Genomic DNA, 24006 nt, shown 5'->3' on the forward strand with positions numbered 1-24006 from the left:
TCAAAACAGCGCTAAATTCGGCTGAATTATAAAAGGCAGAAGTGGTAAAAACGAAGAGCCGTTTGGGAGCCGAAAGATCCGGCTCTTCTTGGTGAGCTGAGCCAAATGATCTGGCTCACTAAAAAGAGCCTGAATTCCCATCACTAGTGGACCAGGATAATTACTGAAAGCCCTCTAATGGGGGCAGGGCATGTGCTGGATCTGGAGCTGTTAATGGTCCTGATTGGGTCTGATTGGGCTGCTCCACTCCCGCCTGTTGCTCCTTCATTGGCTCAAACCAACATCAATCTGTTCACTTCCAAGTCCCCCTCAAGTTTGAAACTTTTTTTTTTTTTTTTACAAGGAAGGAGGAGGAGGAGGACTCGGGTTACAACTAAAACTCTTGTAACCGATCTCACAGCAGCAGCAGAAGAGAGAAGAATAAGAACACACTCTTTGAATAATTTACACATCTGTGTGCCTGATACACGGTTACAGAAGAAGAAGAGGCAGCAGCGAGGAGGAGGAGGAAAACAAGCTAACAAACAAGCAAACATGCTGTGAAGAGACTTCTCCCTGCGCTGCCAGGATGATGAAGACTTGGGAGATTTAGTTGAGATTAACTTGGCATCTTTGTTGGCTGACCACTCCTCTGTTGTCCCTCCGCCCGAGGTGAGAAGAGAAAGGTGAGTCTGGCACCGGAGACATCTTAACTTAACGGTCGAGCAGCTTTTAAATGAAACATCTCAAACATTAACGGTCAACTATCATTTCAAACATTAACGGTCAACTATCATTTCAAACATTAACGGTCAACTATCATCTCAAACATTAACGGTCAGCTATTATCAGAGAGGCCTTTGGTCAAATCACACCCGACTTATTAGGCCGTTAAACATGTTTACTTGTTGTCAAGTAAAGCAGCTTTTTCACGACTAATATGAAGTTAATGAGACTCAGTTTTCACTTCTTTGACAGGCTGTATTTTTACTACGAAGTTAGCGGAAGTAACGGTCGAGCATAGCAGTTGAGTTCAAATATAACATTTTGATTATTAAATAAATAAAAAAAGTAAAGGACCAAAAAAATAAGTAAGTTAAAAATAATAATAATAAATAAATTAAAAAACTAAGTATAAGTTGTGAATTATATATATAAATATATATATATATTTATATATATAAATATATATGCTAGTTTAATAATCAAAATGTTATATTTGAACCCAACCGCTATGCTTGACCGTTACTTCCGCTAACTTCGTAGTAACAATACAGCCTGTAACTCTTGAGATTATATATATGTATGTATATATCTATATGTATGGACCAACAGAACTGGGTCCTCTTTTAAATGAACTAACGATGTGAACACAAACAGAACTGAGTCCCTTTTCTGTTGGTCCACGTTTTGGTCCACTTTAAGAGGACTGAGTTCGGTTAATTTAAAAAGGACTATATGTGAAAACACCCTTAATGTCTAGGGAATTGGCAATCTCAGAGTTTTGTTTAGTTAGGTTATAGATAGAAACCACAGAATACTATTTATTAGCAGCCATGAGGAACAAAATGAGGAACTGTGTCCTCAATTCATGATTTAAACAATGTATTTAGGCCATCATGTGAATGACGATGAAGATTACCACTCAGGATTATTATTTATTGATAAGTAATGAAAAACATTGCAGAATGCAGGGCTGTAGTCATGTCAAACTTAATCAAGTCCAACACCAGGTCCAGTCCAGACCAAGTCAGGACAGAGTCAAGAGCAAGTCAAGTCCTGTTCAAGACCATAATAGGCAATAGTATCTTTCCCATGCTAATATAGTGACTAATCAGTTAGGAGGTACAGAAATAATCTGCGTAGAATTTAGGTTTGAGGACCATTACAGTCTAACGTTACATTCATAAACCTTGAATTTGAATTTTTTTAGCTGCACCGCTGTTGAATGCGTACACGGAAAAAACACTGTTAGAATCAGGAAACGTTCTGTACAACTGATCCCAAATCAGCAGCCAGGAACAACTTGAACAGTTCTCATTTGCCGAGCCAGAGTCCAAGACAAGTCCGAGTCCAACAAGGCACGAGTCCAAGGCAAGTGCAAGACTTTAAAAAATTGGACTTGAGTCCGGACTTGGTCTCGAGTACTACAGCCCTGGCAGAATGTCGGACCATATTTGGAGTTATGTGAAACCAATGATTGGAAAATTGGATATCTTGCATCAGTATCATCCATATTTCAATTACTTGTGCAGGGCTTTGGACCATGATTGCTGAATTTCATAAGAAACTATTTAAAATTTTGCACATGTTTTGGTTGGCATACTTAGTCCTCCAGTATGTAAAGAGAGAGCTTATGTATTGTCCATGTTTTGTAGTAGTTGGATAAAAGATAAAACAATGTGTAAAGCACCCTACAGAGATTATATGTATAATGTGGCCAATTGAGGCAATATTTTCTTATGTTTTACATTCATGGTAACAAAGTGTACACGATTTACCACCTCACAAGAAACTGAGTAAACATGGAAGAAGAAGAAAATGAAGAGATAAAGAAAATGTTTTCATCCCTGCTGGTTTAAACACCTAATACGCCTCTTTGTTGTCCCAGTTTAATCCACTGCGTACACCGAGACCGAAAAGGGTGAAGACATGTGTTTTGCAAACACTGATATGTTTTGTAACACATTGCTGTGTTTACATTGTAAAGCTTCGCTCCAGAACAAGGTTTGACTGTGGATGAATAGCTTCACTGTGCAGCCGGGGCTCTGGCAGGTAGCAGCAGACATTATCATGCACAGCCTCAACAGACCTGTCAAATGAATTATGGCCTTGGATCAGGACCTGGAGTTGCCTCTCTCCTTGCATTAGCTGTATCAGTGGTGAAATGATTTGGCGTTTTTTCGACCTACTCTGTTTTAGTTGCCAAGGCGTCCTTTGTGTCTTTGTTGCCTGTAGTAATAGCTGACAACCTTTGAGCTGAGGCAAGGCCAAAATCATCACAGAATAACTGCAGGACTTCATTTCAACGTCTTCTGTAGAATGATATCAGTCAATATATGTAAAGATTAGAGCTGCAACCATTAAAACCATTTTGATTAGTTGTCAACTACTAAATTAATCGCCAACTGTTTTTGATAATCAAAGTATCGGTTCGAGTAATTTTTTAAGGTGTAAGTGTAAGGTGCCTTTTTGGCATGTCACCAAGAAGCAATATCTTCGTTGTAAATTGAATATCTCTGGGTTTTGGACTGCTGGTCGGACAAAACAAACAATCTGAAGGTGCCAAGCAAGCTTTAGGGAATCGTCATGGGTGTTTTTTTTTAATATTTTAATTTTTTTTTTTTTATATTTTCTGACATTTTGTTATATAAAAGATTAATCAGTTAATTAACATGATAATCGATAATGGAAATAATCGTTAGTTACAGCCCTAAAATAATCAAATTGTTTTGGAAGGCATGGAAATATAGTGACAATGAAAGTCCCTTTGTTTTAGATTTCATCCATGACTGGTTTTAATGAGTATTTGCTTTTTCATCATTAATCATAGCTTTGAGCTTCACAACAGCTTTATTATTGTTTCAGCACAAAGACGAGACATAATAATAATGATATACGATAATTGCCCGTCAATAGCAGGATTAAGCAAATGCTGGCGAGCCTCGTCTATGTATATTTCAGTGTAACTATCTGTGCAGATTCCCTCCTCCGAGTGTCTTTTAGAACAGGACAATACAGTCACGTTGCCAGACATTCCCCATGCAGTGAGTGTTATTAAAGGCATAGCTTGAAATTGCAGCAGTAATGCTAGAGACACTGTTGTTCCTGCTGAGGAGAATCCATGGTAACTCGCTGACACGACAAGAGAGGTGTTTGACCTGCTTTTTACTAGGCTGCAAAGTTCAGCCCAGCACGCAGGTGGCCTGCAGTTTCCCTGGAAACCCGAAACACTCGGAGCATGTGGCCTTGTCTGAAAGAGCGGAGCCGCATGACCTGCAAATATCACGGCATTGTTTAAAACGAAGAGAGAGTGAGGGACGGCGTTATCTGCCAATAGACCGGACTCATTTCAGATCCCACTTGAGTCATCTCTATTAGTCACAGTCCTCTCATATTGGTCCCCCTCTGTTTTCACTGATCTCCATCCCTGCTGTTCTTACAGCCAAGCGCTCTGGTATTTGCCACTCCATTGACATACCGAGTTAACAAATTATGCTCTCTTGAGGCTTGAGGTGAAGAAAATTACTCATAATGTGCCCTGCTCTTATGGTGGCCTTAATTAAAATGTCATAGGCCCGGTCCAGACATCAGTCATTACTCCAGTTAGCACCTTGATTATGTCTTGTATTATGTGCAGACGCTAATTATATTGCAAATAATATGCAATTACAACTTGGACATGGCAATCAAAGTGAAGTCATGTGATAGTGGACTGCTCTTTACCTTTTTGCACAGATGTGTTATTCTAAATCAGCCCAGTCGTAACCATAAAACAACTACCCGCTTCCGAATTTCAATGCTAGAACAAATGTTGTCAGTGAGTGTTGTGTTGGCCCTCGGGCAGCGCAGCAGCTACTGTATTCCCAACCTCATTATATATGCGTAACACTGGCTGACTGATGTTCCTAAATTAAAGCCATCAGCTCACAGTCACTGACTACGTTTACATGCACACTAATATTCCACTGTTATTCCGAATATGAAAATATTCTGAATTTGATAGGGGTCATGTAAACAGCAAATTCTGTTTGGATATTCTGAATAAGGCCTTATTCCGAAAGGAGCATTTTACGGTCAAGACATGTGGAATATGCCGATATTATTCAGGTTTTAGGAGCATTCTTTGGACATATATAAAGAGCATTCGGAATATGCGTCTCAGTTGTTGTTTTTTTACAGCAGTTTGAGACACATGGCCCTACGGCCTCTTGCTTGTTTATAGTCAGCTCTGTGCGTTGTACACAAACCAATGGGCAACCTCCGGGTCTGAAAAGTGAAGCCAATGCAGAAGTGCCTTAAACTTGCATTCTATGGAATGTCCAGCAGGGGGCGACTTCTCTGGTTGCAAAAAGAAGTCTGATTGTATAGAAGTCTATGAGAAAATGACCCTACTTCTCACTTGATTTATTACCTCAGTAAACATTGCAAACAGGAGTTTATGATCTCAATCGCTAGTTTCAAGTCTTCTTCAATACAGCATGATGTTCATTTAGTAAGTTATGGTCCCATTTAGAGTCAAATAGACCATAAAGCAGGGTATGCTTTAGGGCGTGGCTACTTTGAGATTGACAGGTCGCTGTCACGGGAGTGACAACTCATGAAAGTTAATATTAACATTTTGGTCGCCTAAAAATGTCTTATTTAGCGTTCGGTTGTACTTAGCTCCACCCTCTTGTGTCACTTCTGGTTGCAAATAACCAAGATGGCGACGGCCTAACTTGAGGCTTCAAAACCGTAGTCCACAAACCAAAGGGGGACGTCACAGTGACGACGTCCACTTCTTATATACAGTCTATGATTGTACACAAACCAGACAGTTTGCAGAGATGCATGCGCAAAGGAAAAGCCACATTTCTGGATGCAAAGAGAAACTTTTAGACATTATGAAAGTCTTGAATATCAACAGGTTTGTAGATATGGACAGATATGGCAACGCCGACTTTTTCAAAAAGGTGGTTGAAGGAATAAAAGAGGGAGGCTGTGTTTGCACGGTCAAACAAATCCACCACCGCTGAATGTAAACATAAATATTAGTCGAATATTCATTTTCATTAGCCATGTAAACTGTTTAGTAAGAATATTATCTTTTTCAGAATAAGGGCCAAAACTTGAATATTTTGTGCATGTAAAGCCACTGTCTCTCTTACTGTATGTGCTGGAAGTCCACCCTTTATCCCTCATCTCTGTCCCAACCTGTTGCACCACAGCAGACTCCTCTTAGCCTGCGGTCTATTTTAGTCCAAATCGGCAGGCTGAATTATTAATCCCCGATCCATTATATGCCGATGTGTTAATTATTAATTGTTCAGCGGGCTCTGGCAGATCTGAGAAAACCGTTAAAAAATGGTAGGGTGGGTCACAGTGTCTGAGCGAAAGGGACTGATTGCCTCCTTTCTCAGCAGATCTTCGCAGATGATGGCTATGTGGGAGGAGGAGAAGGTGACAGCACATAACCATCATACAAAGATGTCCATGCATGTAGCATGTTCACATATCTGTGTGGATGTAATTATGGCTCTCATATCAGAGCCACTGAACCAGACGAGTGTGTGTACAAAGAGGCCATTATGCAGACACATACGCCTGCCATATACAATTGTTAACACACAGCAGCGGCTCACTATTAGCAGGCAGCACCTCCTCTGTTATGCAACATCTCAAGAGAAGAGTGAGACAAACACTACAGAAGTTGATGAAAGACGAAATTGCAGCGTTCACTTGTCCTGAAATCCGGCTGTTGATTCCCTAACAGTGGAGTGGCTCCAGTAGCACAGCTCATTTGAGTGCTTACTTGTCCTCTCTGAACACAAAGCACGGATGTACCTTATATAACAACCAGGATTGTCTATTGTTCCTCAAAGAGGAGACGGATTATATCACACAGCTGGGGAGAATCTGTCGAGAAAGAAGTTTTCCGATTCAAGATCTCCCGATAAGAACTAATTTTAATGACATCCGTAATCCTTTTGGTCATGATCAAGAAGCTTTTTTTTTTTTAAACTTTCTCTCAGGGGTCCACAGTTTTCTTGTTATTTTTTCGCAACATTGTGAAGCTTTTATACAAACCGGCATAAGGAAAGATAGGCTAATGGTTGTGTGTAGACTATGTGGGAGTTCATCAAAAGGCAGAAAGGCAAATACATAATGTTCAGAGTGTGTACATAGTACAACATCATCCAATCCAGTTCAACAGCCCTGCAATAAATACTACCTTTATGATGCTTATCATGTTTAGTTTTGTTTGCCACCATGTCAGAGAGGTGTTGATTGAATGCTTCCTTGTATTGTATTAGAAAGTCTTTATATTAAAGCTGAAATGATAGTTGAGCAACAGAAAACTATTTTGATAATCTTTTAATAGTTGAAGTCATTTTTGAAGCAAATATAGTTCCAGCTTTTCAGATGTGAGGATTTGCTGCTTTCCTTTTGTCTTATGTGATAGTAAACTGAATATTTTTTGTTTTTTGGACCCTTGCTCCAATAAAACAAGCAATTTAACGACATCACCCTGGGCTCTGGGATTGCATCAAAAGCTGCAGATGTTGCTGTTATTGTTTTTCATCTCTTTTAGGATACTCTTCAAAGTGTGCATTTAATTGATTTAGAGCTGAGTTTATTAAAGTGGCAATAGACAGGTTTTTGCTTTAACTTATAATAATTAAGTAAATGTTGTTTGCCATTATGTGTGTCATTATCGTGATCCCCTGTTCCCATAGAGTGTAAGTTCTTTGCAGTTAGTAACGGAAATGGCGGACGATGGAACAACCAAAGTAACTGTGGGAAACAAAACTTTATGTGTGTCCTGTGTTGTTGGGAGTTGCTAGGATCTGAGGAAAACGGAAAGTGATCTGGTTGTCTTTGCAAAAGACCGCGCCTAGGGCTGGGCAATATGGCCAAAATCTTCTATCGCCAAATAGATAATTTTATATCTCGATAAATATATATATCACGATATAGCATGTTTTCTGGTAATTCAATAAATAAATAGCCTATATGAAATTGCCTCATGGTATAGCCTATTTTTGTACACTCCTGTGTGAATTACTTATTTGACAAATGAAAAATGTATTTTGTGAATATTTTCTCATTTTATGAACTTGAGTGCAAAAGAACATAACAGTTTTAAGTGAAATTATAGAGAAAAAAGCAATAAATATAGGCCCCCGCCCCCCAGTTTGGGAACCACTGGATTAGTCCATTGACAGAAAATGATTTTTATAATGACACTGAACATCTTTGGGGTTTGGACTGGACATTTTTCACTATTTTCTGACATTTTATGGACCAAACAATTAAGCGATTATCTGAAAAAATATTCAGCAGGTTAATCAATGGGGAAAATAATTGTTAACTTAAGCCCTTAATTGATTCTGTTTGCCCTACTCTTAGTATTTGTTTAGTTTTTTACCAGTTTTAAGCATTAAAAATATTCCATTTATGGTATTTTGCATTAATTGAACAGCCGACAGTAGCAGGTAACAGCAGGACAGAGGAGGTGGGGAGGGGTAGAGGGAGAAGGACATGTGGTGAAGGTCATCAGACAGACTCAAACTGGGGACGTCCTCGTTACTTTGGGCCTCTGCGTCACCAAAGTTTATGCTTTTGAAAATGTGAAGGACTAAAACAAAATTGGAAAATATTAATTAAGTTCTCTGAATGTTGACATATTCAGTACACCGCGGATAAAAAGGTTACTGTGAAATATCAGAGGAAATCATGGACACGCATTACATGGAGGGCAGATTATAGGGTTGTTTGTGTTGTGTGGTGCATGATTGTGGTATGATTCATGTCTGTTCAGAAAGTTTAGAGAGCAGTAAATCCCCACAAACACAGAGCTATTCTCAGTAATCGCTTCCACTTCCATCCTACAGCAGTGAAGATTTTCTCTGCTGATGGAGTCGTCTCTGTCAGGGTCACAGTGCCCCAATCCATGTGACTACTCATCCCTGAAGAATAGCAAAGTCGTGACATTTTCTGCTGCCATCAACCAATCACTTGTGAGATGAAGTGTCATGGAAAGTTCTAGAATATCTGCCAGAGCTTTTTTAGCAACTTGTGGTGGCCAAGCGGTGTAGAAAACACATCCTTTATTGGTTTCCTGTTTATGCTGACTGTTATCAGCACTCACCAAGCTGTCTAGATTGGCAGCAGGTGGTGATATTTTAGGTGCTGTGGCCTCTTCTTCCTCATGAGACACGGTGGCATGTGTTAGAGTGGGCGGGAGCTACAGGTGTATCCAATTTCTGGCTCTTTCTCACCTGTCACACCTCAGCTTTAGTTTGACTGACAGGTGAGTGCGGTCGATGCAGAGGCTGCATCCTGGATCCTGCTCAATGCCCTCCTTTGGAAAACCAATGCCACGCTCACATCATGTTGGATTTACTCTAAATATGAGCAGCCAAAAGGCAACAACATGTTCATGTCAAGTAGCATGTGTGGATATTTATGTATACTATCCGGCAGCTATCGCCTTTTTGGTTTTATTAATGAGTGAATCAGCACAGGCGACAAATACCGCAGCTAGTTCAGCCAAACATTCACTGTTTTCAGCTTCTCAAATATGATGATTTTCTGCTTTTCTCTGTTTAGTAATATTGTGATTTCCATATGTTTGGCCTTGGGCAATTTGAAGTTGTCTTCTTGGGCTCTTTGAAATTGTTATGAATATTTTCACACTATTTTTCAACATTTTAAAGGCTAAAACTACTCTTTTTTTGGCTTATGACCTCTTAAAAAGAAGCAATTGCTACTCGAGACCCCTAATCACAGTTTATAGTTTTAGTATGATGTAGGGATGCAGAACTGAATCGTAAAAAAACAAACCGTTCAATGACTTTCAAACCGAACCATGGATTGTTGAACCGTTGCACCACCAGTATGATGACATGAGTTGTTAGCAGTTTAACCAAAGACATTTTTCCATCTTGGGTTGTTTCATTTGAAGGATTCAGGATTAAAGGATTCAGTATTTCACAAGAAACAAGGCTTAAGAGTCTGCAGCCATCCAGCATGGTGATGCTGTACTTAGACACAGTGGTGCTTTGAGCTAAATGCTAACTAGCTATAATGTATACAATGTTCACCATCTTAGTTTAGCATGTTATCCATCCATATCTTCTGCTTACCTGGGGCTATTCCAGGGTATTCCAGACGTCCCTCTCTCCTGCAACTTTTTCCTGCTCTTCCTGGGGGTACCCCGAGGCGTACCAAGCCAGATGAGATATATAATCTCTCCACTGTGCTCTCGGTCGGCCCCCTGGGCCTCTTACCAGTTGGACGTGCCCGGAAAACCTCCAAAGAGAGACGTCCAGGAGGCATCCTGATCAGATGCCTGAACCACCTCAGCTGGCCCCTTTCATCGTTCTACTTCAACATCCCTCTGGATGTCTGAGCTCCTCACCTTATCTCTAAGGCTGAGCCCAGCCACCCTACGAAGAAAGCTCATTTTAGCCACTTGTATCTGCATTCTCATTCTTTCGGTCACTGCCGAAAGCTCATGACCATAGGTGAGGGTAGAAACGTAGATGGAGCGGTTAATTGAGAGCTTTGCCTTCCTGCTCAGCTCCCTCTTCACCACACGGTCCGGTACAGCGCCCGCATAACTGCTGATGCCACACCAAGCCGCTTATTAGCATGTTAACATTTGCTAATTAGCACAAAACACAAAGTACAAAGCTGAGGATGATGGGAGTGTTGTTAGTTTTGCAGGTATGAACCAAAGTAGGCCTAATTTTGACATGGGGATGGCGCTAGAGGAAAAGTCAGAGGATCACCAAAGTGATTACTATTCATCCTGAGGGGAGCATGAATGTCTGTATTAAATTTCATGGCCATCCATCCAATAGGTTTTGAGACATTTCAGTCAAGTCTATGAGAAAATGACCCTACTTCTCACTTGATTTATTACCTCAGTAAACATTGTAAACATGAGATTATGGTCTCAATCGCTAGTTTCAAGCCTTCTTCAATACAGCATGATGTTCATTTAGTAAATTATGGTCCCATTTAGAGTCAATTAGACCATAAAGCAGGGAATGCTTTAGGGCATGGCTACCTTGTGATTGACAGGTCTCTACAACGGCGTTGTCAGGTCCGCGTTTTTGTCTCACAGTTTTAACCCTGTCACAATGTGTTTTGAGTTCATGAAAATTATAACATATTGGTTGCCTAAAAATGTCTTATTCAGCGTTCGGTTGTGCTTAGCTCCTCTCGTGTCACTTCTGTTTACAAATAACCAAGATGACAATGACCAAAAAACTGTGGTCTGGATCAAAGTGGTGACTAAGACTAACTGATAATGAAAGTAGCAGCCAGCCCTAATATGAAAATTGCTAATAATCAATAATAGTTGTAATTATAATACAGTCAACTCCTGGAAACTCAAATAAGTTACACTGTGCTTCAAAGTTGTTGCAACGAAACGTAGAAGTCATTCTTTACAGCCCTTGTTCTCTGAATCAGTCTCAAAGGTCTCCACAACGGTCACATTGTGAAAACGCTAAATGAAAACGACAGCGAGTAGGAGTTGTCATCCCACTTATTCCCATTCCCCCAAATGGACTGGGAAAAGCTGTTGGCTGAAGTGTCCCCAATGCAGACATCAGCTTTACCTGCTCTAAAACTCAAAGAGGCAGAGCAAATTAAAGGCAGATAATAAAGGGCCTATACAGCTTTATCGGACCCCGCTTCAATAATCCTCCAAGGACTAGAGAGAGGACAGTTGGGTTATTTCTTCATCATCACGGCCTCTTTTCACCTCGATCCCTCAGTCAGGCTGTCACGCAGGGCTGACAAGGCTGTCTGCACCTGCTGCAGGGCGTGAGCTTCCCTGGAGTGGGTACATTACCCAGACTCCCTCACTGTCACGAGACATCCAACACTGTACTGTAGGGTCCGGTTTCATTTCCATGAGTCATGTTTGCTGAGCTTTTGCCCGCTTCTCTTTGTGAGTGAATGTATGCTGGCTTGTTCTCTGCGAGTTGATGATTTTGTAGCTTGTCTAACTGCTGTAATAATTATGCTGGGGAGCTGTCGGCGGCCGCAATCTCTTTGTGTTTCATTTCATTTTCAGTAATGTGTATGCGTACATGCGTGCAGATGTTTGCTTGTGCAATTTCTGCATGCAGCGACGGCTGGGGCTTGTTTATTTTAGCAACCGTGCTCAGCAGTTTTTGCTGCCGTCATGTCTTGTTCAGCCTTAAATCCGTTAAGATTTTTGCCTCTATAAATACTATGGAGATGCTGTGTCAGTGTTGGCGGGGCTGTCCCTGGGCGCCGGACTTCACAGGCCATTTAGATCTGGCACTAACCACTCTCATGCTGCAAAGTCACCGGAAAAAAAAAAAGATTATTTGATCGAAAACCTTTTCATTCCCTGAAGACCTTTTTTTCATGAGGCCTTTAGTTTTGGGGAACCGGAGGGGTAAAGTGAGAGGAGTGAGGATATCCCTCCATACTTAAGATAAGAGTGCTAGGGGTCTGTATGTCACTCTTCATCTGACAGTCCCAAGTGCCTCCACGTTAAAGTGTTTGTATTCATGGGTATGAAAGACTCCAACACTCCTACCTTTCTTATTTTCGTTTTCCTGTTGTTCGTCGGCAGGCTACACAGATCTGTGATTGGCCCCCGTCCCTGACGAGAGTGGAATTTAATGAGCAATATGAAACCGCCCTCCAATCTGACAAAGAGGTTGCTCTTCTTAATGTGCCCATTATCCAGTCGCACTTTTCTAAACTCTTAAACGTCCATCAGCAAGGGCGCAGAGAGGAAGAGAGGGAGGTAAATGCAGTATGATAAGCGATTGTCCTCTTGAGACTCACCGTTGTGATTAGAGGGTGACAGCAGGACTAAGTGATTGTTTTCAACCGCTGCTCACATAGGAAGAAAGCTTCTTTTTTTTCTTTTTTTTTTCTTTCAGTCTGATCATTAGTGTCTTTCTCCTTGTTATCTATTTCACACACATTGCATCAGAGCAGGATTTTGTGTAACAAGTGAGGCCTGGCAAGTTTAGAGATACAATGGTGGTGAAACAGTCGATGGGGATCTGCCAGTGATCCTTGATCAGCAGCACAGCCAGAGGCCCGATTAAACGTCAAGCACCTGCAAACAGAGAGAGAGTAAAACTAGATTCAGCATGAGACTAGACTATATAAATGACCTCTCATTCAACACCTACATTCCCCCCGATGTTTCAGGATTGATATATATATATATATATATATATATATATATATATCTAACACTCCCACCCTCCATCGCTCTGCCTCTGTCTATGCTCCCCCTCTCCTCATGTGTCTCCTCCCTGGGAAGCATCCTGCTGACACTCTCTCCAAGGAGTCTTATTGATATTCCTGGAGAGGCATTGCAGAGAGAGAGAGAGAGAGAGCGAGAGGGGAATGAAAGTCACACACTGTAGCAGCAGACACACTGCCTTCTAGTACCAACAGTAAAAATCACACAAGTCACCCAGCAGGGATGTGTCACCATTCATTTTGTCTGCCGCACTAATAGAAAATCTCCTGCTTTGGGTTTTTATTATTCCCGAGCACGTGGAAAGGCAATTTGCCAATCATGCAGAATTTCAGTTAAGCTTTAGGGTTACTTTCATGTGGAGGAGATTAAACCCCTATTGTGATGTGAATGGGACACTCAGCTTTAATATGATTATTTTGTTTTCACTCTGACAGTCACCTATTAAGTTACATTTAGCGTGTCAGCGACTGGGAGATGTAATAAGGATATAAGATCTGACTGTTTTTCCCCTGAGGTGAAGAATATTTTACTTTTTTGCATGAATATCCTCCCTCCTTGATTCCTAACAGGCAACACAATAGGGCTTGGTATTGTGTACAATGATACCAAAACAATACTTTGCTTACTTTGAGAAATATAAACATGATTATGTCCATAAAGCAGAAAAGATTAGTTCATTAACTGAATAAACTAGCAAATCCATTTGTTATTTTAGCTTTTCTAATGCAAGGATTTGTTTCTTTTCTCGGTTGTTACATCATCGTAAATTGAACGTCCTAGAGATTTAAGTTTCGGTCACACAAAACGAGACATTTGTAGGTGTCACCTTGACCTCTAGGACACTATAAGCCACCAGTGCGATGCGAAAATGCGGTGCAGGGATTTTCCGCATTGACAACTATGCACACCACGTTGCTGTGTTCCAGTTTCGCAGTGAGTTTCCACTTAAATAGTGCCAGTGTCCACTCCACACAACAAAAACCTATCCAGACAGAGAATGTCTAACGGGCTAACGGTAACTCCACAATACATAAACTAATCGGACCTTAAATGTGATGCTAACGCTAGCTGTTGTGGCTAACCCCTTTCCGTGATCAACATATAACGTTAGCAAGTGCACGATATTATCAGCTACATTACCATCTTCATCGTATCCCAGCTGCTGTGCGATCTCAAGCCATATATTGTCCTTTATTTGGTTGTTGAGGTAGCAGTGGTTGTCGTACATTATCGGGTGTTGAGAAAGGGACGGACCATTGTTGTTGTTCCGAAACACCAACGGTCCGAAAAATGTCTCATTGGACTGAAAAAGCCCATTTGTCCGACAGTCCGTTACCCTGAAAACAAACACCCATTGTTCCAAGGCCCCGAAAATACAAACTTTCAGTGCAACAAACGGAAGCACATGGCTAATTATTATGCAGAATTACAGCGATCAGTTGGAACAAAGGATTTCATTGGTCAAACATATATTCCCGCAGGCTGAAGTCGAGGTCCGTCAGAAATTTTTTTCACCCGCACAAATGTTCCGGCGGGGTGTGCAAGCATTCATGAGAACCCACAAAACAGATTTTTATAAATGTATGTGCAAATTTTCAGACAAAAAGCCATGCTTGTTCGGCTTTAAAGCTGAAATTTTTCGCAAATTCCTGACCTTCCAGTGACAAAACGATTAATCAATTTAATTAGGTTAATTGATAATGACAATATTCCTTAGGTGCAGGCCGATTTTTCTTGAAAACCCTTTTTCTTCATTTGACAGAAAAACAAACTTCTCAGATTATAATTGTGGCCTAAGGACCTGTAGCCTGTTTTCTGAGCACCAGCATCGTTTTTTTCAATTGTTCTCAATGAGGCGATAGCAATTGCGGCTGCATGCCACCTAGAGAGAAAGCGCTGCACCAGCGTCTTTTTTCTGAGCGCTTTCTGAAACTATTTTGATAATCAGTTAATTGTCTAAGTCAATTATAAAGAACAAATGCCAAACATTCTCTGGTTCCAGCTTCGCAAATGTGAGGATTTTTTTCTTTTTGTATCATTGTAAAAATAACTATTTGGGTTTAAATGATTTGTGGAACAAAGCAAGCAATTTGATGACATCACCTTGGGCTCTGGGAAGTTGTAAGAGGCATTTTCTGACATTTTACTATCAATGTCAATGAAAATAACTGGTAGCTGCAGCCCTATTTCAAGATCCCCAAAATTAAGTCTAGGGAATTGTTTCATGATAAAACTAATTTGTTTTTAATTATTTTTGTATAATTGTGTAAGAACAAAATTTTGAAAACGGTGGCCATGTCTTATCAAAATGAAACGTCCCCCTCCTCTTCATCCTCATTCATTCCGCCTGCGCTGACATTGGAGGGCAGTTGTGGAAAACAGCTTTTTGTTGCCTGTTTTCTCTCGTGTACTCCCAGGTTATCCTTTTTAAATCCCTGAAGGTTAGAGAGGGAGTTTACAGGAAAATAGATTAAATTTTTTTTTTTTTTTTTAAAAACGAATGTACAAACCTGAAGAAGTGACCCGCAGAACGCATTGAGACGTGGCGGCTGGAATGATGAGGCGTGCTGCCGAGCTGCCTCATTTGACAGGAGAGATTGGAAGGGTTGTGAAAACCGGCGGTCTCCGTGACCCCCGCCATTCATGAGTCTCCATCGGGGGGGGAGCCTTTCACTGAGCCACTCTGCTTTGGCACACAAACACACTCAGAAACAACATCATAACACAAGTCAAGCAACAGCAAATAAGTCTGTCTCCTGCTCACCTTCCCACACACACATGCACACCTTGTTCTCTGAATGCATTCAGCAGATGAGACGTCCAGATTACATTGTCTGCTGTGCGTGGTCGTGCTGTACCTGACTTTAGTCCTGCACGCGTAATGACACATTTTTTCTCTAACTACCTTGTAGGCTCCGAGCCGGAGGTTTGCTGGGACTAATTTGACAGCTGCCACGGCTCATTATCTGGTAAAGGAGACAGTTCTTGGCCCTGCAGTTTAAACAGTGTTAGTGTAGATGTTAATAGCAATAACATCACACATTGCAGGCTGTCAATGTGTTATGTTTGGCCATCCTTGCTTTTGAGAGGTGAAAGTCTGAGCGGCTATGTATGCATTATGTAATATGTATTAGAAATATGTCCACTCATTACATTCATAACCATTTAACCAAACGGTCTCTTTTCTCATCTCGACCCAGACTTGACCATGGACTCCTTCAGCACCAAGAGCTTAGCCCTGCAGGCGCAGAAGAAGCTGATGAGCAAGATGGCCACCAAGAGCATGGCCAACCTCTTCATCGACGACACCAGCAGCGAAGTGCTGGACGAGTTGTACCGCGTCACCAAGGAGTACACCCGCAACCGTAAAGAGTCCCAGAAGATCATCAAGAACTTGATCAAGATGGTGGTGAAGCTGGGAGTGCTCTACAGGAACAACCAGTTCAACGGCGAGGAGCTGATCCTGGTGGACAACTTCAGGTAGGCTGCGAGAGGCATTAAAGGAGCATTTCAATGTTTTTGGAAATGCGCTTTTTTGTTTTCTTTCCGAGAGTTAGACGAGAAGATAGATACCACAGTTCTGGTGTTTTGAAGTTGTATGAGTTGTACTTATCCATAGTCAGTGTATTACCTACAGTAGATGACGGTCGGCACGCCCCCAGTTTGGGGAAGCAGACAGGAGTTATCACACGGAAGCAGAGCAATATACTGCTGTGGACAGGGCCGACAGCAAAACGTCATTTAGCCACCTAAAAGAAAGGGACACTTAAAAATTCAAAAGCGCTATATTTAGAATATTTTCACCAGTTTTACGAGCTCACCTGTGGCCCTTTTATTGTCAAAGCTCTGATTGATAATTTAACAATTGTGCAACATGTGTTTGCCCATGTGAGGATTCAAAGTGGATAATAGGGAATTGAAGTTCATCATTTTGAATGGCAAGGTGTTTTGTTGTGAGCACAAGAGATTTTATCCTTGAAGATTGTGCCAAATATAGAGAATTGTGTGTAGTGCTTTGAAAATCACATGCAGTTTGCGTCATAGTCAAGTCAGCACACTGACACACTGACAGCTGTTGTTGCCTGTTGGGCTTATTGAGTTTGCCATGTTATGATTTGAGCATATTTGTATGCTAAATGCAGTACCTGTGAGGGTTTCTGGACAATATTTGTCATTGTTTTGTGTTGTTAATTGATTTCCATTAATAACTATATACATACATCTGCATAAAGCAAGCATATTTTCCCACTCCCATGTTGATAAGAGTATTAAATACTTGACAAATCTCCCTTTGAGGTACATTTTGAACAGATAAAAAATGTATGATTAATTTGCAATTAATCACTATTAACTATGGACAATCATGCGATTAATTGTCAATTGATTTTAATCGATTGACAGCCCCAGTTTCAGCCGAATTGGTTCAGGAGGTTGATACATGAGTTACAGGTTGTGGTCATTGTGTCTCAAGTACCAGTGTTGGTGTGTAAACAATTGAAAAAAATTGTAAGAGCTTTTGCCACATCCTACCATATATTTACACAGTGTTATATTGTGTATCATATATTTAAATAATATTATTTTGTGTATCAGAATGTGAAAAACCTTGAGAAACAACAATGAGCTGGTTCTGGTTGAGAGCTTCTAGTTGGGAGAACTGCAGTTCAAGTACATTTTTTGTGTGCTGATGGAAGCAAATTAAGGAAATTGACTTTTACATCAGTTTATATATTTTCCACTAAAATAGTAAAACTCAGCTTGGAGGCATGTGAGGCTGACATAAGTGCACAGTATGGAGAATGGTGATTATATTAGCATGGAGATGCATCGCTGCGAAGGACAACACCATAACTGATAGAGGGGAGTTGGGAAACTTTTCTGAAGAAAATCATAAGACAGCAGTTTCTATTTTTACTTCCTTCTGCTGCTCCAGTCAGAATTAGAAACTGACAGCCTCTCTTCCCTCTTCTCGTCTCACAGGAAGAAAGTCCACACTCTGGCCATGACGGCGGTCAGCTTCCACCAGATCGAGTTCACCTTTGACCGCCGCGTCATGAGCGCCATCTTGAATGATTGTCGCGAGCTGCTGCACCAGGCTATCAAACGGCACCTGACAGCCAAGAGCCACTCGAGAGTCAACCACGTGTTCAATCACTTCGCCGACTGCGACTTCCTGGCGTCGCTCTACGGGCCCACGGAGGTTTACCGCGGCCACCTGCAGAGGATCTGCAACGGGGTGAACAAGATGCTCGACGAGGGGAACCTCTGACCTCCGCTGGCCTCGCCGTCCGGCACCTTTACCTCTGGTCACCCCTCATCATGCGAGATTTCTTTTTGTTTTAAGGTGACAATCATGAACATTTTTCCATTTGTTGCCTTGTTTGCGTGTGCCTTTCAGCCGTTACTGTAACACTGAATTTTTTATCTCGGCTAGTTAATCCAAAGTCTGTTTCTTCTCCAGTCTGATTTTTTGTTATTCCACAGTAAACAAAACCCAGCAGATGTTTTTTTTTTTTTAAATGAATGTAAAACTTCATGCTCTTATCAGTATATTCATGGATAGGAGTCTTGACAACTGTGCCTTGAAAAAAAAAACATTTTTGTCTTCATTCCAAGGGCACTACGCTCGCTCTCTTACTTAATCAAAAAGACAAGAATCCGGCACAGGCCTTCAGTCATATCTCTGTGAGGAGCTTTTAATGGACCAAAATGGTTTTGGGGCCACCAGGAGAGGACAGAAAGTGAATTTCCATCTTTTCCAAATACCCAAGGATAAAGAAGTGATTTTTGTTTGTTTGTGTGTTTTTTCTAAAAGTAGTATTGCACTCAATCCTGACCTGAACAAGCGCTGTACTGTACTTTCCTGCAATAATGAAACCATGTGAAACACGGCGGTTGAGTAATCCTGCCTAGCCTGCATTTTACGGCTTTCCCCATCATGCACTGAACTCCACTTTGTATAGAGGGCCAGCAGGCCTTTTGTTTAGGAGGCACCTATAAACCCAGTTTTGTGTTTTAATAGTCTGGTTTATAGCCACCACAACAAAGATGAAGTGTTTGGGTCATAGGGGGACCATAAACGTGAAGGAATGTGATTGTGCTGTGAATTGTTGAATGTGTTACTCGCTGTACGCTCATCTGCTCAGAGAAAAAAAAACTCCAACTTTGTGTCTATAAATGTCATAATCACAGCAGGGGAGCGGCACAATGTGGCACCAGCCGCAAAGGTTGCTCTGGCATTTTGTCAGAGAGGAATAAAGAGCGATCACAGTAGAACTACTCGTCATAATAGATGTTGGAGCCCAGGGTCAGCCGTGTTTCTGATTTACCGGCGTTGCCTCAGGTTTATCCAAAAAAAAGGCACTAAAACTGGTTTGAATTCTGACAGATTTGAACTAAAAAGTCTCCCCGTGAGCAGTGAGATGAAAGGCTGGACGAAAACCTGCAGCTCGGTGTTTATGAAAAGGGCCAGGCAGGGTTTAGAGATTAGAGAGAGACAAACACAGTACCTGATTGTACTCTCCCACTGCAATTACAGCTCCCCACTCTGGGGTGGTATAATGGCCCAGAGCCTGCCTCCGTCGAGCAGCCACTCCGTTTCAGCCCACCGCAGCCTCATGTAATGTGATGGAGATAACCATCTCTGTTTGCGCAATGCAAGTCCTTTTAATGGAGTGAGAGATGTTGTTGTGTTTCTTCCTTATATGAAGGAGAATATGAATAGTTACTATCCCTCCCGAATCTCACATAATAGCTGTCTTTTCCTTTTTGTCTATGTGTTTTTTGTATCACTGAGCCTGTCTGGGAGATCGTTTTGTTCTGCGGCCTCATTTTGTATTCTGTGTGTGACTGTGTGTGTGTTTGTGTGCGTACCTGTGAGAGAATTGGAAATTGAGCCGTGTAATAAGCGCTGTGCTTTTCCAGATAGGATTGCTGAAACTTTAACTTCATCCACAGCAGCTCTGCCAAAGAAACGAGGACTGATGTTTCTCCAAATGGAGTCTTTTTTTTTCTTCTTTTTTTCCAGAGGAACATTTCAATAAACAGTATGCACTTGATAATTATAACGGCGGTGATAATGAAGACAAAGGCGGTGGCTGTTGTGGTTTTGGCCCTTTTTATTTAGTTCATTAATTCTCAGATGACTTCCCTGAGTATATTCACACTTGTTAGACCCAATTGACTCTCACTGCAACATTTTGAAGTAAATCCTTTTCCCTAAATCCCCCCGAAACAGATGACTTTAATTGTGTTTGGATGTCATTTTCTCCAATCACTCCACATCTCAGGGTTAGTTTAAATCTCCCTTCGGTTTCAAATCCATGTCACACTTAAATTACCACGAACCTCTGCAACAGCCCCACCTAGTCTACTAAAGCACTCAAACTAAGCATACTTATCCATGTTGCATTTTTACTATTGTGAATTGTGATATGTTTTTATTTTCACTCATGTACATATGATTGTTTTTGTGTCTCTATATTGTATCCAAACACAACGAATATAATACAATTTACTTTTTTAAAAGAATAAATTTCTTGTCTGTTTTTTTTCCCCTCTCAATCAAGCACTGATCGTCTTGTCCATTAGTATGTTGGATTGTGGAAATTTTCCAGGCCAGATCAGGGGTTAATCTGACTATGTTTGACCTGGATTTAGTCGGCCAAATCCCTTTCCTCCTGCTCCCAGCATTGTTAGGAAGCCATGAAAGCAAACACAAACCCATCTGACTGATGAACAATTCAACTTTTGGGTCGTTTTTTTCCACTTCCTGAAGGCCCACGCCGCGGTCAAAGGTAGAACAGGAAATTAGTAAGATGGAAAGACTTCTTGCTTCTGTTTTTGGAAACCGTGAGCTGCAGAGTAAATTCAAGAGTAGCATGAGTAGCACTCAGGCTGAATTCAGTTTGAGTTTAATCCATTGTTGACTTTGCCACTTTTCAGACTTTGGAATGATAATTTGGTGTGCAGCACATCTGCAGATCCTCCCTGCAGCACACTTGAAAGGCTACTGCAGTATCAAGTGCCCAATTAATATCTTAATGGTCATGAATAATGTTTTTTTTATTATTTATTTTTTTGTGAATGCACCCTTGAGTTCGGAGTTACGACTAAACTGGGATGTGAGTTCAGTCACGTCTCATTGTCTCTCTGAGTACTTCTTCCTCTGCTTATTAACTTAAGTAGTTTTCAGCCTGGATCCTATTTTCCCATGTTTTTGTTTCTAAATAAAAATAAGCAGTTGATGCTTGAAGCTGATTGTTATTATAAGTGTCTGACATTATAGAAAGAGTCTCATTTGGAGGATAAATTGTAGGTATATTGTCTGATTCACACTCCGGAGCAGAAGGTGACGGTAATGCACCAATAATGCTTTTCTTACTGTGACAAGTCAAAATGTCTTCCATGAAAAAGACCCATCCCCAACCCTAACCTCCGAGGGGGGCGCTATTATTTTAATAGGAGGAAAACAATATTTGACAAAGGATCAGACTTCAACACCGGTTCTCTGGACCAATTTCAGAAATTGCTGTCACCATTAGTCACTTAGACACAAAAAAACATGGGAAAATAGGTTCCAGGTTGAAAAATACTGAGGTTACCCCGGAACTGTGAGGCCAAATGGAGCGAAAAAACATCCTGACATCAACTTTAATGATTAAAAGAGATAAAAGTTTAAATAAAATAAGTTTAGTTTGCTTAGTTTTTTCCTTTCAGTGTCTGTGTGTCTCGCTCAAACACTTAAATGAAAATTAAAAATTTGAAAATGACAGTCACGACGTGATTATCAGTGGATGTGACTGAGGGCTGTAATACATTTTGGTGAAGGAAGCTTCCACTGGGGCATAATTATCATTTCTACATAATGAAGTGACTACAAAGGAGCTGTCCTGCATCCTAAGAAGGAGAGAGTTGAAGAGAGGAAGCGTGCAGACGACCCATTACTCTTTCCACTTGTGTTCAAGCACACATTACCGAGCTATGATATGTGCTGTAGACTCATAACCTGAACTAAACAAAGTTGACCTGAGCTATTGTAGCGTCACACTTAACTCTAGGATCAGTTATGACAAAGGGATGATTCTCCCACTTGGCCGTGTACACGTACAACCCCGTTAGGAAGGACAAACCGAGCTGGACTTTCACGGTCCATCCCTGTAAGGATACAGGCAGTTGGTTTTGGCATGACACTGCAAAGTCTGGCTGTGTGGCAATACGGGCGCAAACACCCATGTTTGAGTTCTGGGTGGTGCTACAAAACAAACCACAGGGCATTGTGTTCAAACAGCAGGCAATGCTCTGCACTCTTACAACATCACACAGTCATATTTCACGATTTTCTTTTATCATCAATGCCAGCAGAAATGCCTTTCAGACCTAATGCGTGAAACAGGACTGGGAATGCAGTCAAAAGATGAGTGGCACTAAAGAAGAAGAATGATTCAACTATTTCAACGATGATCGCTTTATTGTACTTTTCAAACAAAACCGGCTGAGAAAGAGGCATTTGTTGATTTATGCCGCAGCATAAACGAGAAGCAGGTTTATGTCCTGAAGCAGCAGATAATAAGTGAATTATTGTGTGAGGTTACCTAAAGTATGTAAAACATTTTGTCACATTTTGATTCAGGCGCCATATTGTCTGTTTTTGTTCCTCATTTCTATGGAAATATATGTCGAAGCCGACATCCCAATCTAACAGTTACGTCCATGCTTTCTAAATCTTATTACAGTGTGTGCAGAGTGTTAAAGGAGCAGCGCCTTTTACACGAGGCCTTTGCTGACCTTTAAAGCACTTCCAAATTTTCTCTCAACACCAATCTCATGTAGGTTTGCTGGCAGAGGAGCAGAGCAGAGCGAGCGCTGCTTATTATGTATTACTTTGCTTTTGTAGTCCCTCCACATCGTTACTCATCCAGTATGCTTAAAGGTGCTCTCCCCTCTGGCAAGCACAGCTATGACAGTCAGCTTGGAAGTTAGAAGTCTTTCAAAACTCCCTGTCTTCCTCCCCTTTTCTGTCTCTCTTTTACTCTTTCTTGGTGTCCCCGCATCTCTCTCTCTCTTCCTCTCTCGCTCTAGTCCTCAGAGAGCACCTGACTGACGTGTTGTTCAAGGATGAAAAGCACGGCGGAGGGGAATCCAAAAGCAAACAACACAAAAATATACATGAGAGGACGGGAAAGACACTGCTGTGCACTCACACACACAAGCACACGCACTACTCCGTGCCAAAGCCCTGAGGATTATCACCAGCGTGACACTGGACACTTCAGGGAAGACAGCATCTGCTCACTTCCATATTTAATACTGCAACAAAAAAAAAAAGAAGCAGAACAATGTGTTCTCAGGAAACTTCTCATTTTCACTTAGAGCCAAATACAGTAGTGTGAACACATATAATCCTCTCCAAACTGCACATTTGTGCTGTCCAGGTGGCTATAGAAAGTTCCCAAGTGCCCCAGACGCATTGACTAAAAGCCATTTTGCACAGAAAATTTTGACAGACATGAAGTTCTTCGCCTTTCAAAGCACTGCTTTTACATCTATCCTTTCCACCATGTTATGTAAGGTGTTCGCTCTCTCTCTCTCTGACTGTCTCTCTGTCTCTGCCTGGAGAAATTCAACCAGGGAACTATCTGCAGTGGCAGTAAAGTTCAGCAGACACACATGCTGAAGTGTCCCCGCACGCTCGCTCTGCTGCTTCTCGATGGGCAGTCGGCCTGTTACAGGACTCAAAAACAAGCGAGGGAGCGCTACGGGAGGCAGCGGGCAAGGTTACAATGAGGTCTTATGCTCTGTCTGACGTCCAACTACTCCCACTGATATTGAAAACTACATGATGGTGACAAAGGACATATAAGAAACACTGCAGGAAACTGAAAACGAGAATTTTTTCCCAGTGTTGGACCAGTTTTCTGTCTATTAATGGATGCTATAAAGGAAACTGGACTCAAGAGGCTGCGCAGTCAGACTGCAAATGGACAGCAACTGTGATAGACACTTATTATTCCACATTGACTTTAAAATGAGCAATGATTGTGTGTATA

The 24006-nt window shown here is 41.3% G+C and overlaps 1 protein-coding gene across 1 annotated transcript; it reads left to right on the top strand.

Annotated features, from left to right (window-relative positions):
* Positions 1-20492, top strand: tnfaip8l1 (tumor necrosis factor, alpha-induced protein 8-like 1). Its single transcript, XM_074635327.1, has 3 exons — positions 1-665; positions 16159-16438; positions 17939-20492. Exons 2-3 carry the CDS (start codon positions 16167-16169, stop codon positions 18225-18227), a joined length of 561 nt encoding a protein of 186 aa, XP_074491428.1. The 5' UTR covers positions 1-665; positions 16159-16166; the 3' UTR covers positions 18228-20492.
* The last annotated feature ends 3514 nt before the right edge of the window (positions 20493-24006 follow it).

Source organism: Sebastes fasciatus, chromosome 5 (assembly GCF_043250625.1).
Source record: "Sebastes fasciatus isolate fSebFas1 chromosome 5, fSebFas1.pri, whole genome shotgun sequence".
Lineage (NCBI taxonomy): Eukaryota > Metazoa > Chordata > Actinopteri > Perciformes > Sebastidae > Sebastes > Sebastes fasciatus.

Bases quoted from the DNA above. Each gene is read 5' to 3' on its own strand.
- tnfaip8l1 (XM_074635327.1), top strand. From the start codon at position 16,167: ATGGACTCCTTCAGCACCAAGAGCTTAGCCCTGCAGGCGCAGAAGAAG. The intron at 16,439-17,938 runs GTAGGCTGCGAG...CTCGTCTCACAG, and splicing joins ATCCTGGTGGACAACTTCAG to GAAGAAAGTCCACACTCTGG.